Source organism: Nerophis ophidion, linkage group LG04 (assembly GCF_033978795.1).
Source record: "Nerophis ophidion isolate RoL-2023_Sa linkage group LG04, RoL_Noph_v1.0, whole genome shotgun sequence".
NCBI classification, from domain to species: domain Eukaryota; kingdom Metazoa; phylum Chordata; class Actinopteri; order Syngnathiformes; family Syngnathidae; genus Nerophis; species Nerophis ophidion.
In genome coordinates this window covers 36097240-36112476 of record NC_084614.1, presented here as the reverse complement: position 1 = coordinate 36112476, position 15237 = coordinate 36097240, and the positions used below count along the sequence as shown (strand labels likewise).

Sequence of the window (15237 nt, the reverse complement as noted above, 5' to 3'; positions counted from 1 at the left end):
TCTTCCAATAAACAAAGGAACTGTCCATGCCTTTTTAGCTTACAGTTTATTGAAATTATTAACATTTGTTTCAACACAGCATGTCCTGAAGCCCAATGTCTGCAACAGAAAAAGGTAGCATGTCAACCGCAATAAAAGTAGCAGTCGATATATTTTGACCTCTTTGAATCGTACTGACCCAGGTAAAATGTGTAGCCCTAGTATGCATGCTTCTCTTTTTGTCTGGTTTTCCTTGTTTTTGCATTGAGTCGATGTCGATATAAATGTTTGTTTCTCCATCAATGTAGTTTAGCATTGAGTGTGACACTTCGACACACTGTACAGTTGTACTTTATTGCATGTCACGCTTACTTTCAGGGTAATACGTAATACGAAACCCAATGTATATTCAAACGCCAGATCTGAAGGAGGGTGGAAGATCTTCGACTTCAGGAGTATTTCCATCCATCCATCTATCCATTTTCTACTGCTTATTCCCTTTGGGGTGGCGAGGGGTAGCTTCTGTCTCAGCGGTTTGGTCGACTATTTCACACTAGGCTGCATTGTCTGCAAAGAAGTTGATGAAAAAAATATAATATTGTGTATCGTTCCGTTCATAGTATTATCGAACCGAGACCATTATTTTGAACAGTTCAATACAGATACATGTATTGTTGCACTCCTCCAGCTAAGGGGCATTGACACAAATAGGTTCCACTGTTGTTGTTTCTCGAATAATTTCCGCATTAACGGAATCACAGACAGAATCAAATAACTGTCCAATAAAAAATGTAATTGACTGTTAAACACAGAATATCACAGAAATTGACATAAATGTGACTGAAATTCCGTAATTATGAGAAGAAAGAACATTTGACTGGGAAAGGGATGGCATGTTTCTGGGATCGCTCAATTGTCCTTGACACACTTAACTGTTCCTTCCCAAACTACAAAATGTCGAAACGAACTCCGAAGCTAAATCTTTCCAGGACAAAACATACTCCTACAACACATTTTCTTTTGTTGTAGACACCACCGATGCAAGTTCAACGTGCAAACAAGACAAAAGCCATAACTTGAAAAACACTTTTTTTCTATTTTATAACAGCCTTGAGTCGTCTCTACTCAAGAACTTAGCAGCCGCCAGGCGCCTTTACAGGTGAACTACACTTTTTTTGCCCATCATTTCTACTATCATCAAGCCAGCGAGAGACCACACCCCATGCGGGGGGATTTGATAGGCCACCCCGCCCCGTGGGGCCCAGAGACTCCCCGCAGCCGGACGGGAATACTGCCCCGCTCCACCAGCAACCGGACCCCCACTAGCCAAACATCCCCAGGACAGCACGGCGGGGCCCGCCCCAGGCCGCACAGTTGGGTCGGCCGCCACAGTACCGACCAGCACAGGGCCAAGTGAACCACCCAACCAACCTATAGGGACCCCAACGATGGAGATGGAACCTCCAGCAACTGCCCGAATGGAAGAGAAAAAAAAGGAGTTTACAGACACACTGACACAAAAGGTCACTACCCTAGCAGCTGGCCGACTTGCAGCACACAGGTGTGGCTAATCTATGGATTTTGCGTCGCTAACGGTTAATTTATTGAATGGATTAGTCAAAGAAATAAAACAACGTACTAAAATGATACACTTTAAGAAATTGTTCAACTTAAAGTGTTAACAAAATACAAGGAAAAATAATCCTGATAAAAATCCTGACAAAGATGAAGTCTTCAACTCTGACACTGAAGAAGATTACTTCAGTGGTTTCAGTGCACAGGAGAATGATGAAAAAAACATCAATGACTTTTCTGTTTTGTTTGATCAGCCGTTTTATTGCTTTGTTACAGGCACCGTTTAGAAACAGTTTAGGTATGTAAATAACCATTTAAGAAATGTAAATATATAATTTCACAACTAAACGTTATATATCTGTGGCTTATAGTCCGGTGCAGTTAATATATGTAAAACTTTTTTTCTTCTAAGATTTTGTGAGTGCTTATAGTCCGGAAAATACGGTAATTAAGAGACATTCAAAAAAAAAAAAAAAGGTATTTATTACACAAAAAGCACACACACAGTGGTGGTAAAATGAGTGGTAAACGGAATTCTAAAACATGTAAATGATATTTGTTAAATAATAAAACCGATTTCAAATAAAACCAATTATTATTGTTTATTATTTCTGGTAGGCTTTGTGGTGTCCTACTCTCTTCAGCAGGCCTTGAACGCATCGTAAAAACACCTGAATTTCGTATTCCCTTAGCACATTCACTCTGTTTTAAGAGAGTACAGCTTGTAGGTTCAATGTGCACAACTGAATAGCTATGTTGCTCAGACAGCAATGTGTTTATAAAAGTTGAGATTGGAGTATGTTGTTTTTCAATGGGGAAAGACATTAATGTATTTTTTTTAATATTAGCATTTAAGCTAGTGAGCTGGCGCCAGTCAGTTCATGAATTTATCAAAGTGCAGTTATCAATCACATTTTTTTGGATAATTTTTATTGAAACGGTAATACTAACTGTCTGGGTTTTACCGTGGTTATCATTATTACCGTTTAATGTTTTATCCCTAATCCCATGCCAACTGCATTCCGCCACGGGAACCGTTACACAAGCAATTGCCTAGTATCTGTTTCTCTGCGGCGAAACAGAGGTGTAACATTCCCTGGGCCAGAAACATGTGTGAAAGAAACTAATGAGATATTTGCTCAACCACATTTAGTTTAGTTGTCACTAAAAATCAAGTTAAAGACAGCGTTGACATAATGGGCTCCAATTTTGTAACAATCCCAGCACTATCCTTCCACCACCACTTAAGTCCCATAGAGTCCTGGACTGCTACAAGCTGTCTTTGACACTTTCTCCTTCCTCTATTTTCACCATGAGCGCCACACCACCAGGGTTGCCGTGCTTTTGCCTGCTTTGCTACAGCGGAGCCTGTGCACAGAAGAAGTTGTTTAAAGTTAAGAGCTAGCAGGTCTCCGCCAGCGCTAAGGCCAAGGCAGATGTGTTATTTATCATCACGTAGCGCTTGTTAGTAGATGATGGCTGAGAAGTATATCAGGTGCACATAGTTACAACGGGTCGTGGAGAAAAGGGCTCATTGCACCGGCGGGACGTCTGAAACACCAGGAAGTGGACTTTGATCCTCCATTCTTCCAGGCAGAACAAACAAGGAGCTCTGCGAGGCCACAGGGCTGATTTTATTTATTGTTTTGCATCTCACTGAGATCAAAAGCCAACCATATTTCTTCTACTCCTTATAATATATTTTTTCTGGATATCTTAGATCCCTGCTCCGTCACCCTGGCATGCTGTGTGCAGCTGCGTTTTGAAGGTCTAAACTCCACTGTCTAATTTGACACCCAAGCCTCAGACTCAATTTCCCGTTCTGAGAAAAGAAATGCAATTTACATCAGTGTGCGGCACAGCCCCCTGCTGCTTAAACCTCGTTCAATAAAAACAGTAGTTTGAATAAAAGAAGCCCTAATTAGAGACGTGCTGACTGTGCACTTGTGTGCCAGCAGCGGGGTAATTAACACGTGGCCAAACCAGCCTCCTTTCTCCTGCTTAGCTGGAGATCTGAGATGATTCGCTCGTCACCAACAGCAGCCGCCTTCAAACTTCACTTGCATCCTCATTAACCTTCCCTTGGTGCTTAAAGTTCTTCAATTAATCCAGGTTTGAAGTGAAGGGTCAAATGCTAATAGGCAACACTTGCTTATGAGCACACATAATCACAAGCCCTTACTTTTTACTCCATTTAATTTTCGCTAAACTATTACATACGCCCGTTTTTTGCCTCCCTGTTGGAGATGGTCATTTCTCACTTATTATTCCAATTCCAGTGATTTATTAATATGTCTAGTGTTGTACGTAGATGTACAGTATCTCAAATTTGTCGCAAATTAGCTTAGACTAAACCACCAGTGCCTTTGCTCGTTGCAGGAAATCAGTGCACTCCATTTTGCCTCAGGACCCAATTAATCAGCATTACGCCCATCCCTACTGCCTTTGTTTTGTTAGCAATGCATAATCCCGTTTCCAATGTAATGGATTGGTCAGTTTCCAGATGCAGTGCATTGCTTTTGTAACCATTCACTATTGTGCTACAAATAGAGGCAAACAAATCAAAGCGAAGGGATGATTAGAGCCTGTGGCAACGAACATACCCAGTCCAATGTTATGCTAAGGTTTAAATACAGAGAGATTACAATACATTGAATAGGGATGTTCTGATCATGGTTTTATGCTGCCCATTTCATTACCGATTGTCCTATCATGAGATTGGCCAATATCAGTACCAATCACATGCGTTAACTTTAAAAATGTTTTTTTATTTATAGCGAGTGCTTGTGACAGTTTAACATTATCAACACAATAATTAAACTCTTTCCTTATTCAATGTTATTATATACAATTGTTTGAGTGAAACAATACCAATAGTACACAATAACTAAACTTTTACTCATTTAAATAATTTTTGTCCTCAAAATCCACCTGTGTCCAAGGCATTTTTAAACATGAATCCATCCATCCCTTTTCTACCGCTTGTCCCTTTTCGGATCCCGGGGGGATGCTGGAGCCTATCTCAGCTGCATTTGGGGGTACACCCTCGACAAGTCGCCACCTCATCGCAGGGCCGACACAGATGGACAACATTCACACACTAGGGCCAATTTAGTGTTTGTAAACATGAATAAGAATGCAAATTCCTGATTTCAATGAAATCTTGCCACACTTTAGAGCGTGGATCTCAAGCACGCGGCCCGCGAGACGTTATATTGCGGCCTGCACCTTGATGTGAAAATGTAATGTTGGTGCGGCCCGCAAGTTTTATATGAATGGCGCTTTACAACGTCATACTTGTATAACCTCGATTTTTCCGGGAAACTCCCAATTTTCAGTGCCCCTCAAGGGGTAATCATTCTCCCGGATTTCACCCAAACCACAATATTAAGGGGGCACTGTGGGGGCACTATCTTTAGCGTCCTTTACAACCTGTACAAACAGCGTGCCAACCCAGCCGGGCTACAATATACACCCCCCTATTGTAGCTAGGAAGAGTTAGGGCTGCATTGGATTCTGGGTATTTGTTCTCTTTTGTTTATGTTGTGTTATGGTGCGGATGTTCTCCCAAAACGTGTTTGTCAATCTTGTTTGGTGTGGGTTCACAGTGTGGCGCATATTTATAACAGTGATAAAGTTGTTTATACGGCCACATTCAGTGTGACCTGTATGGCTGTTGATCAAGTATGTCTTGCAGTCACTTCCGTGGGTCTGCAGAAGCCTCATTCAATATGTGACTGGGCTAGCACACTGTTTGTATGGTGTAAAAGTGGACGAGACGGCAGTTTGTAAAGGACGCTAAAGACAGTGCCATCACGGCTCGCCCTAATTATTGTTGTCCGGGTGAAAACCAGGAGAATGTTTGCCCCGGGAGATTGTCGGGAGGGGCACTAATATACGGGTGTTTCCCGGAAAGATCGTGAGAGTTGGTAAGTAGGTTGCTCGGCCGGGAAAGCCATTCAAAGAAGGTGAATTCATTAAAAAGTGCATGTTTTATTTTTTTTAGAAATCTTTTCTTGCGGCCCAGCCTCAACCAGTTTCTGCAAATAGTGGCCCCCAGGTAAATTGAGTTTGAGACCCCTGCTTTAGAGTGTTTGGGTGTACTTTCTATCTTTGGTAACTTCCCTGACTCTGCTTTTTTATTTTTATTTCCCTTGCTTGTTCTTTTTTGGAAGTTCTACCCCCAGGAGTTAGGTTGTGGGTTAGCGCAGTGGTTCTCAACCCTTTTTCAGTGATGTACCCCCTGTGAATTTTTTTTTTATTCAAGTACCCCCTAATCAGAGCAAAGCCTTTTTGGTTGAAAAAAAGAGATAAAGTAAAATACAGCACTACGTCATCAGTTTCTGATTTATTAAATTGTGTAACAGTGCAAAATATTGCTCATGTGTAGTGGTCTTTCTTGAAATATTTGGAAAAAAAAGATGTAAAAATAACTAAAAACTTGTTGAAAAATAAACAAGTGATTCAATTATACATAAAGATTTCTACACATAGAAGTAATCATTAAGTTAAAGTGCCCTCTTTGGGGATTGTAAAAGATATCCATCTGGATTCATCAACTTAATTCTAAACATTTCTTCACAAAAAAAGAAATCTTTAACATCAATATTTATGGAACATGTCCACAAAAAATCTACCTGTCAACACCGAATATTGCATTGTTGTATTTTTTTTTCACAGTTTATGAACTTACATTTGTTGAAGTATTATTCAATAAATATATTTATGAAGGATCTTTGAATTGTTGCTATTTTTAGAATATTTTTAAAAAATTCTCACGTACCCCTTGGCCTACCTTCAAGTACCCCCAGGGGTACGCGTACCCCCATTTGAGAACCACCGGGTTAGCGGTACAAGAAAATAACTAAGTGACATGTCAACAATAACAAATAGTTGACATCAATAAAAAGTTGACAATGTAGATTAGGTCGCCTAGTCTTTTCAGCCCGAGCAATGTGTACACTGACGAAAACAATTTACTCAAACACCCAGTGCTTCTCAATCATTTTCTGTTACGCCCCCCTGGATAGAAGAAAATATTTTGCGCTCCCGCACTCTCCACCGTGACTATACATAGTATAATTTGTCTTTAAAATTGTTATAACTATACCTCTGCATAACATTGTAAGATTATTAACAGTAAAGGAAACAACTCAGCCGCATTTCCCCATCTCCCACTGTGGTTGCAGTGAAGCCAAGTGCTACATAATGTACGCTTAATCATATTCTGTACGGAGAAAAAAAAGCATGTTGCCCGAGGTCACACGCGCCGCCCCTGCCTTTGCACCGTGGCCCCTCCCCTATGAGGGCCCACCCCACTGTTTGAGAAGGACTGCGTTATCTTGTCAGGTAGCTGTTTGTATTTACACTATCCAGTCTAGATTCAATACAAAAGCTCTGTAGTGTCAGTGTACACTAAATAATAGGCGCCAATAATAAATATATTTTTTGATGCAGTACCTCCCTGACAGTAATACTGTGCCCAATGATCATATGTAATTGTAAAAGTGTAAAAAAAGAAACACATTGTATGGCTCCTAACATGTAACTTCACTATGGTTAAACAAACGGCATTGCCAGGTCCATTATGCATATTGACATTATGAATAATGTGAATACCATTTAGTAAATCTGTAGTCAGCGTTCATTTCAGAAGGTCATTTATCATTAGCGATGTTTTGACAGCTGAAGACTATGTGTACTTGTGCGAAGGTGCATTCATCCATCTGTGTTTGCTTGCACTGGCATTTATTCAGTGACAGACATTAGGGCCTCTGCGTTGGCGGGTGCCGACTCGCACTCCTTGGCCCAGACCCCGACATTAATGAGGCTGCCATCAGCAGGCTGAACAGTTTGTCACACAGCAGCCCCCCTTGTGTACCGCCCTATATAGACCCTGCACATCACTGTGCATTGTTTCCTGCTCACAAATAAAAGAGGAATTAATTAGCCAGTTGGCACAGTTGACTGGTGCAGACGGTTTCGAGTTCAGTTTCAGGTCTCATCCCTTAAGCTTAGTTTGGTCGCTGTGAGACTGAGTAGAACAGCCAACTTTGTATGAAACCACAAACGTTGCTGCTTTAACAACCGAGTGTAACGTATTATTAATCAATTATACCTAAACTTATAAGGCTATATTAAATAAGGGTGTGTTGACTAAAATTGTGTTATTTAGTCCTCCATCTTGAATATGCTGGACCAATATTTATGGTATGGCTCCCAACAGGTGGGACATCTGCGCACACATGTAACTTCACTATGGATAAACAAACTGCATTAGCAGGTCCATTATGCATATTGACATCATGAATGTCAATATTTATTTTTTTGTTAAAGATTATAACCTGGGTAAGTCGACGTCGACAGACTTGCTCAATTGTATCCGTCAACATAAGATCTAAAAAGGCCTACTGAAACCCACTATTACCGACCACGCAGTCTGATAGTTTATATATCAATGACGAAATCTTAACATTGCAACACATGCCAATACGGCCGGTTTAGTTTACTAAATTACAATTAAAAATTTCCCACGGAGTTTCCTGTTGAAAATGTCGCGGAACGATGACGCGTGTTTGTGACGTTATTGATTGGAGGGGACATATTAGCCCAGCTTCACTTACGACTAAAAGTCGTCTCTTTTCATCGCGCAATTGCACAGTATTTTGGACATCTGTGTTGCTGAATCTTTTGCAATTTGTTCAATTAATAATGGAGACATCAAATAAGAATGCTGATGGTGGAAAGCGGTGGATTGCAGCTGCCTTTAACAACCGAAAGACAGCCGGTGTTTCTTTTTTATTTGGTGTAAAGCTTTAACACAGAGCGGTCAAGCGAACATGTTTCTGTACGTCAACCAGCAAGTTTTTGGATGGGAAAATTGTGATATTAAGTCTGCTCTTACCGGAGATTTGAGTGGATTACGCGACCTAATCCTGCAGCTCAAAAAGGCAGCTGTGATCTTGGCTCCTCGGCTTCTCTCAGAGACACTGGCGTTCACCGCAGCCATCCGACTTTCAGGTATGACTTTATAATCTAACTAAAATACTATTAACACAATAAGCAGATAAGGGATTTTCCCAAATGATCCTAGTAAATGTGTCTAATTACATCTGAAACGCTCCCACTGCCACCGCCTGGAGCCGTCGCCTTTCTTTTTTTTTCTTTTTTGTGCTTCACTATAACTTTCCTCATCCACGAATCTTTCATCCTCGCTCCAATTAATGGGGAAATTGTTGCTTTCTCAGTCCGAATTGCTCTTACTGCTGGTGGGTCACATTATAAGCAATGTGAGGATGTGGTTAGCCCTCACACCGGTGACCTCACGCGCACATCGTCTGCTACTTCCGGTACAGGCAAGGCTTTTTTATTAGCGACCAAAAGTTGCGAACTTTATCGTGGATGTTCTCTACTAAATCCTTTCAGCAAAAATATGGCAATATCGCGAAATGATCAAGTATGACACATAGAATGGACCTGCTATCCCCATTTAAATAAGAAAATCTCATTTCAGTAGGCCTTTAAATTGATCGTTTCTATGAAAAAGCAGTCAGTTTATGTCAACATGTATCTTCATCATTATTGCTGAAAAGCATGAAAAAAATAGCAAAATAACAGATGTATAGGTACCCAGTGTAATAACGCGCACACAGTGATTTCCTGTTCAGACCAAAGTAAGCTTTGAAATAAAAGCATAGTAGTAGTAACCTGTATTGTTGAGTTGCAGTCGCGTGACCTACAATAATTTCCAGCCTGTTCTAGGTTTAAGGCAGTGGTCCAGAGTCCCATTAAGCTACTGCTTATTCACCTGTATCAGTGTAAATCACTGCAAATTTGGGTGTGTTTTGAAAGGTTTAATTGCAAATATAAAAGTGATCATGAAAAATTATTTAAAATGGGATGAGTGGATTTATACACTCTTAAAAAATAAAATTTTTTGAAAGATTTAAACCATTTATCATCCCCAAGACCTCACTTTTTTCAACATTTACAAGAATTTAAAGAAGAAAATATTGGAGGCACATAAAGACTTTACATCTGATGGGTTCAACAAACTAAGTAATAATTCACTAAAGACAATGTTGGACTTTTTCATGCGTTGCTCACTAAGCAACGTGTTTGATAAACGAGTGCCATGCTGCTATCATCGTGATGCTTTAACCATTTAATTTTCTGTTACAAATATTAGTCTCAGATACAATACATGTCTGCAGTTGTTTTTATTTTGTGAAGTTCATATTTTATCTCATTAAATAGCCATGGTTGTCCCTGTAGTTAGCGATATAAAGATTCAGTATGCTGTTGAGCCTATGACAGATTTATTCATTTAGTTTATTAATACATTAAGGATATTGCCTTGATGATAACAAATACCACCAAAGATGCAATAATGTGGTCATCCGAGTCAAATAAAACACTTGGCTTTCCTGCACAACAAAAACTCTAAAGTCAGTCAATCAATCAAATTGTATTTATATAGCCCTAAATCACTAGTGTCTCAAACGACAAGCTTTTAGTTTCTGTTATGAAAATGGACAACAAAAATTAGGTGGATTGGACCAACAATCACAATATTTATTACTAGGACTTAACATGACGTTAGTTTATTTGCACAACCAGGTCTTTGTAGTTATATGCCTAACGAGGATGTCGTAGTGGTTTGTGTTGTGGTTTGTGCAGCCCTTTGAGACACTAGTGATTTAGGGCTATATAAGTAAACATTGATTGATTGATAGTTAAGCATAGCAACCACAAAAGAACACAAACTAATGCGATGTATTGTCCTTTTCTTAAGTTTATTTCTGCTATCAAACACTATTAACATAGTAGAGAAAAAAACTTGATTGCATCACAGAAAGTTTCTCAAACAAATCAAATGTTCAAACAAACATTTTACAAAGTGATCGCTGCAGACACAAGCATGGTCGGATTGAATGCTACGAGATAAAAGCAACATCTTCGGGAGAAATTTCTTTAGACGGGAGGACAATGCTATAGATTCTTCCTAAATGTTTCAAACCACACATCACTTGTTAATTGTTTTTTTGGACTTATATTAAGTTAGCAAAACTAAAAAAAATTTAAAAAAGCTAAAAAATAAAAAAAGCACACAAAATAGCAGAGGAGCTAACGACAGCACTTGCTGTCCTGACCGAATGTGCATCAGAAGCTGCGAGGCACACAATGAGTGGATGAAACGTTTGTACATGAGGCAAGCTTTGTACAACACAGCATATTTCTATTCAGCCTGTGGTTTCAAATCGAGGTTCCACTGTACAGTATGTCAACAAACTGCCGTGGATTAAAAAACATTTATTACTTAATGTCTGTGGACAAAGTAACAAGTAAATGTGCAAGCAACAGCTAGTTATGTCAGCAACCGCTTATGTCGACATCAGTCAGCCAGTCAAAGGAGCGTCGGCATGAACTGGTTCCAATGTGAACGCAACCAACTCGATTGCAACATAAAACAAGTTATATGGTATTTAAAAAAATATGCAGCAATACATTATCAAGCACCTGCATACTCGTTTTTTTTTGTCTTAGCTCTTTCTAATGGGCTGCTGAGCGAAACACACGCCCAGTCACGTAGAAACACAATCATCTTGTCACTTTGACTGGTTAAATATAGCCTGGATGCTTAGCAGGTGTAACAAACTTCTGCTAGCTGAAGCCAGAAAAGTCTCCACGCAGATCAGAAACGCTGCTGATGTATCTAATTACTCATCTGCTGTCACGTCGCGCTCTTTATACAGCCCCAAGGAACATCATTGCCACACATTTTACAACCAAAAAGGTATTTAAAAAAAACAAAAAACAACAATAATGCTAATAATGAACTAGATTAACATAGCGCTGTTTTCTAGCTACACTGAGAATACATCATTCATTCACACTAGTGGTGGTAAGGTACATTTGTAGCCACAGCTGCCCTAACGGATACATTAACATTCATTCACCAGAGGGCATGGCAGTAGAAGCAGCGTGGGTTAAGTGTCTTGCCCAAGGGCACAATGACAGTGACGGGGATGGTGCCACCCCATTTTTTTTATTTCTGTCTAATGGTTTTGTTTGTTTGTCAAAAACTATGAGTATTGTTCTAAAAAAAAATGGTGTTGGGACCCAACTGTAATGATACTGAACTGTCTCAAATCAAGTTGATGCTAGCAAAATAATTTGCCTTTCTACTAAATAAGACTTTCACTTTGTTCTTGTCCAGGGGACACCACTCAAAGGATGAGATCCACCCCCTTCCCAACCCCTGCAGAATTGGATGCCTATGCTAAGAAGGTTGCCAACAACCCCCTCACTATCAAGATCTTCCCCAACAGCGTCAAGGTCCCCCAGCGGAATCACGTGCGCCGCACGGTCAACGGGCTGGACACATCAGGCCAGCGCTACAGCCCTTACCCTTCCTCTCAGGCCAGCGCCAAGGCCGGCCTCCTCGCCGTTGTCAAAGTGCCCGCCGTCAAGGGCATCCTCAAGGATTTCGCCGGCAGCCGGGCTCGCCTGCACCCTGAAGTCATCATGAACCACCTCAGCGGACCTTACCAAGTGGCTTCGACCAGCACTTTAAACCATCACCCGACTCTGTCCAACCAGAGCTTAGCCCTGCTACCGCAGGACGCACCTCAGACTCTACAGATGCCACTCAGACACCCTTTCACCATGGCCCAACACCCTCAGGGCCCACCTAGACTGCAGACTGTCTCTCAGCACCCCGCCCTTGGTCACCCTCAGGTGCCCTCCACTGTCTTAATCCAGCAGCAGCACCTTCAGCAACAGCAACAGCAGGCACCACCCGGCCTGCCGGGGAGCAGAAAACTGCCGGATGGCGAGGTGCCGCCCAATGTGACCGTCTCTACCTCAACCATTCCGCTCCCCATGGCCACAGGGTTGCATCACGTCCGCCAGCCGGACTTGAGCACCATTGTGCACCAGATCAACCAGTTCTGCCAAGCTCGGGCCCACAGTGCTGGCTCGGCATCCCTGTGCGAGGGCCAGATTGCTAACCCAAGCCCCATCAGTCGCAACCTGCTCATCAACGCCTGCTCCAGGGTGTCCATGTACAACAATTCCGCCGCTTCCGGCTTCCCCCCACCCAACTGCATCGTCGGCCCCCATGAGAAAGCCACCATCCCGGTGGGGGCCCTCCCTCCTACCACCGTGACCATGAACCACTTGCCTTCCAACCACACAGATCTCAAGCAGCAACAGCACCCTCAACAGCATCTGCAACCACAAGCCAATCAGCAACAACAGAATATGCGCTCTTGGAATCAGCCTCAGTTGACCCACCATATTCAGAATTGCGGGAACCAACCCAGCAAGCAGCCTCCGAGGGAAGCCACCTTCCATTTTAAGGGAATGAGCTACCCTGCAGACATGTGCGTGGGTCAGCCGTATGTACTCAAACCTCCTATCGAGCGGCCCACACCCTCGCCGCCCGTCAACAACGGCATGGTGGCCCACTACAACAACGGCCACTTCTTCCAGTCCCACATTTGGAACAGCGGCATCCTACCCACACCCAACAGCGACAGCTCCGGCTCTCAGGACGTAGCCATGCCATTCCACGGGGCAGGCCCAGGGGGGTGCGCCGCACTAGAATGCGGGCCCCTTGGGCCTCCCCATTACCGGCTACCACCGATCTCCTCTGCCCAGACTAATCTGATGCAAACCGCAGATTACATGGGCGGGGACTTCCAGGCGCCCTATTTCCGCGATCAGAATCTAGGGTTGATGGTTAAGATGCACGGACCCCCTGTGAGCAGGGAGGTCGGGGATGGTAGAAGTGCTCTCATCCAGCATCCAGGGTACAGATAAGCTATGGCTTTGTCTCCAACACTTTCTTTAGTCTTAATTGAATACATTTCCTTCATGAAGAATAGTATTCTTTGTTGATACATCTTGCAAGTGATCAATTCTTTTATTTATTAGTTGTTTTTTTTGTTAGTGAATGCTTTTACCTGGAATATTTAGGACAAATCTACTGTGTCATTCCCTGCTTTCTTGCCTCACTTTCAGTGTGCGACTGGATCTCAACAGATCCTGTGTCACTTCCACTTCACACATTTGCAGTAGGGATGTTCCGATCAAGGATGTATGCTGCTGACTGCAATACCGATTATCCATAAGTGAGATCGTACAATACCAATACTGATACTGATCACATGTATTAACTGTAAATGTTTCTCTGTTTTAATGGTGAGTGCTTTCGACAGTTTAACAACATCAAACAATATTCATACTAGTTCCATATTCTCTTTAGTTGTATACAACAAAGTCAATAGTACACAATAATTACAATAATTACGCGCTGAAATCCTTTTTGCCACTAAAGCCCTCCTGCGCCCAATGAGTTATTCCCTGAATTTGTAAACAAACAATCCAAAAATATGTATATTTTAAGAAAAGGAAAAATATTAACCTAATCATGCTAGTATTGATCTCATACTGATATTACCCTTTGTGTTGACACTACCAATTTATGGATCGATCCGCCCTCCTCTTACGTGTTGTTTACTGACTGTGACAATGCTCACACAGCAACAGGTGTTATATTATCCTCTCTTTAGACTTTCGTTAATCAACTTCATTAATCTACTTGCTAATTCAAGGTTAATATCTGCTGCAACGTGGTTCCATCGACACTTCTTAAACCTTACTAGGCACTTATTTCTTATATTGTTTCAAGGTACCTTAGCTGCTAGCTCGTTTAGCTATTGGCACACCTGCTCCTGCTTGCTCTTGGTGTGTAACATGTTTAGCCTTGAACTCCAGTGATAATGTTACATAAGATACTAAAAAAAGGCTGTTTGTCGTAATCGAGGTGATTGGTTTAGGGGAGCGGCTTCACACAGTGTATGGAGATACACATTTAACGGCTAGCCAGTCAGCTGGGGTCTAAAAACAAATACAGTATTACCCAAAGGGGGTCAGCGTTTGTGTTCGTCATTAAAAAGCATTTATCGTCCGATGCTGATCAGCACATCCCTAGTTTGCAAAGTAAATAGAGAAACGTTGATTCCTTCTTTCTGTTGGGTTTTTACATTTGAGGAATTTCTGGCTGTAGATGATTAGGCAAGAAAAGACTTCCAAATCAAGCCAGAAAAGTGTGTGTGCGTGTGTGCGTGTGTGCGCGTGTGCGCGTGTGTGTGTGTGCGTGTGTACGTACGCAGAATGACATGTCATATTTATTTGTGTGATATTGAAACTTGATTTCTCGCCATCAGGTTGTATGTACATAGCAAGGAGCCAGGAGGGAGCACACTTCTGCTCCACCTTGCTTCAAATGCCGCAATGAATTCAAGTGTTTCAAAAGAAAAAGAAAAAAAGAAGTGCAGTGTCACCGGGCCAGGAAGGCTTCGGTTGTGACGTTTTAAGTTAAACATCAGCCAAAGTCCAACACTGACGTTCTGTTTGAGAGATATGCCATTTGTTTGACTTTATTTTACACAGCATTTCTTTTTCCGGAACCATGACAAATATATTACTTGAATGTGGAGATGATTTGCTTTGCAGGCCAAACAAGAGTACATAAAGCACATAGTGTTACTTCAAGTGAAGTGTTGTTGCTACTGATTCTCATGTGAAGACCAAATTGATCACTTGCAAGATCACAGGAAGTAAAAACAACAGACATGTATTTTTATTTATATATATATATATATATATATATAT

At 41.6% G+C, this 15237-nt stretch overlaps 1 protein-coding gene across 3 annotated transcripts in view; it reads left to right on the top strand.

Moving 5' to 3' along the window:
- Window positions 1–15233, top strand: part of fam222ba (family with sequence similarity 222 member Ba) — a 157927-nt gene extending 142694 nt beyond the window's left edge. For all 3 annotated transcript variants that reach the window (XM_061897983.1, XM_061897982.1, XM_061897984.1), the window contains one exon: window positions 11774–15233. In XM_061897983.1, coding sequence (XP_061753967.1) covers window positions 11774–13380 — 1607 coding nt within the window. In that variant the 3' untranslated portion in view covers window positions 13381–15233. The remainder of the gene's footprint in view (window positions 1–11773) is intronic.
- The last annotated feature ends 4 nt before the right edge of the window (window positions 15234–15237 follow it).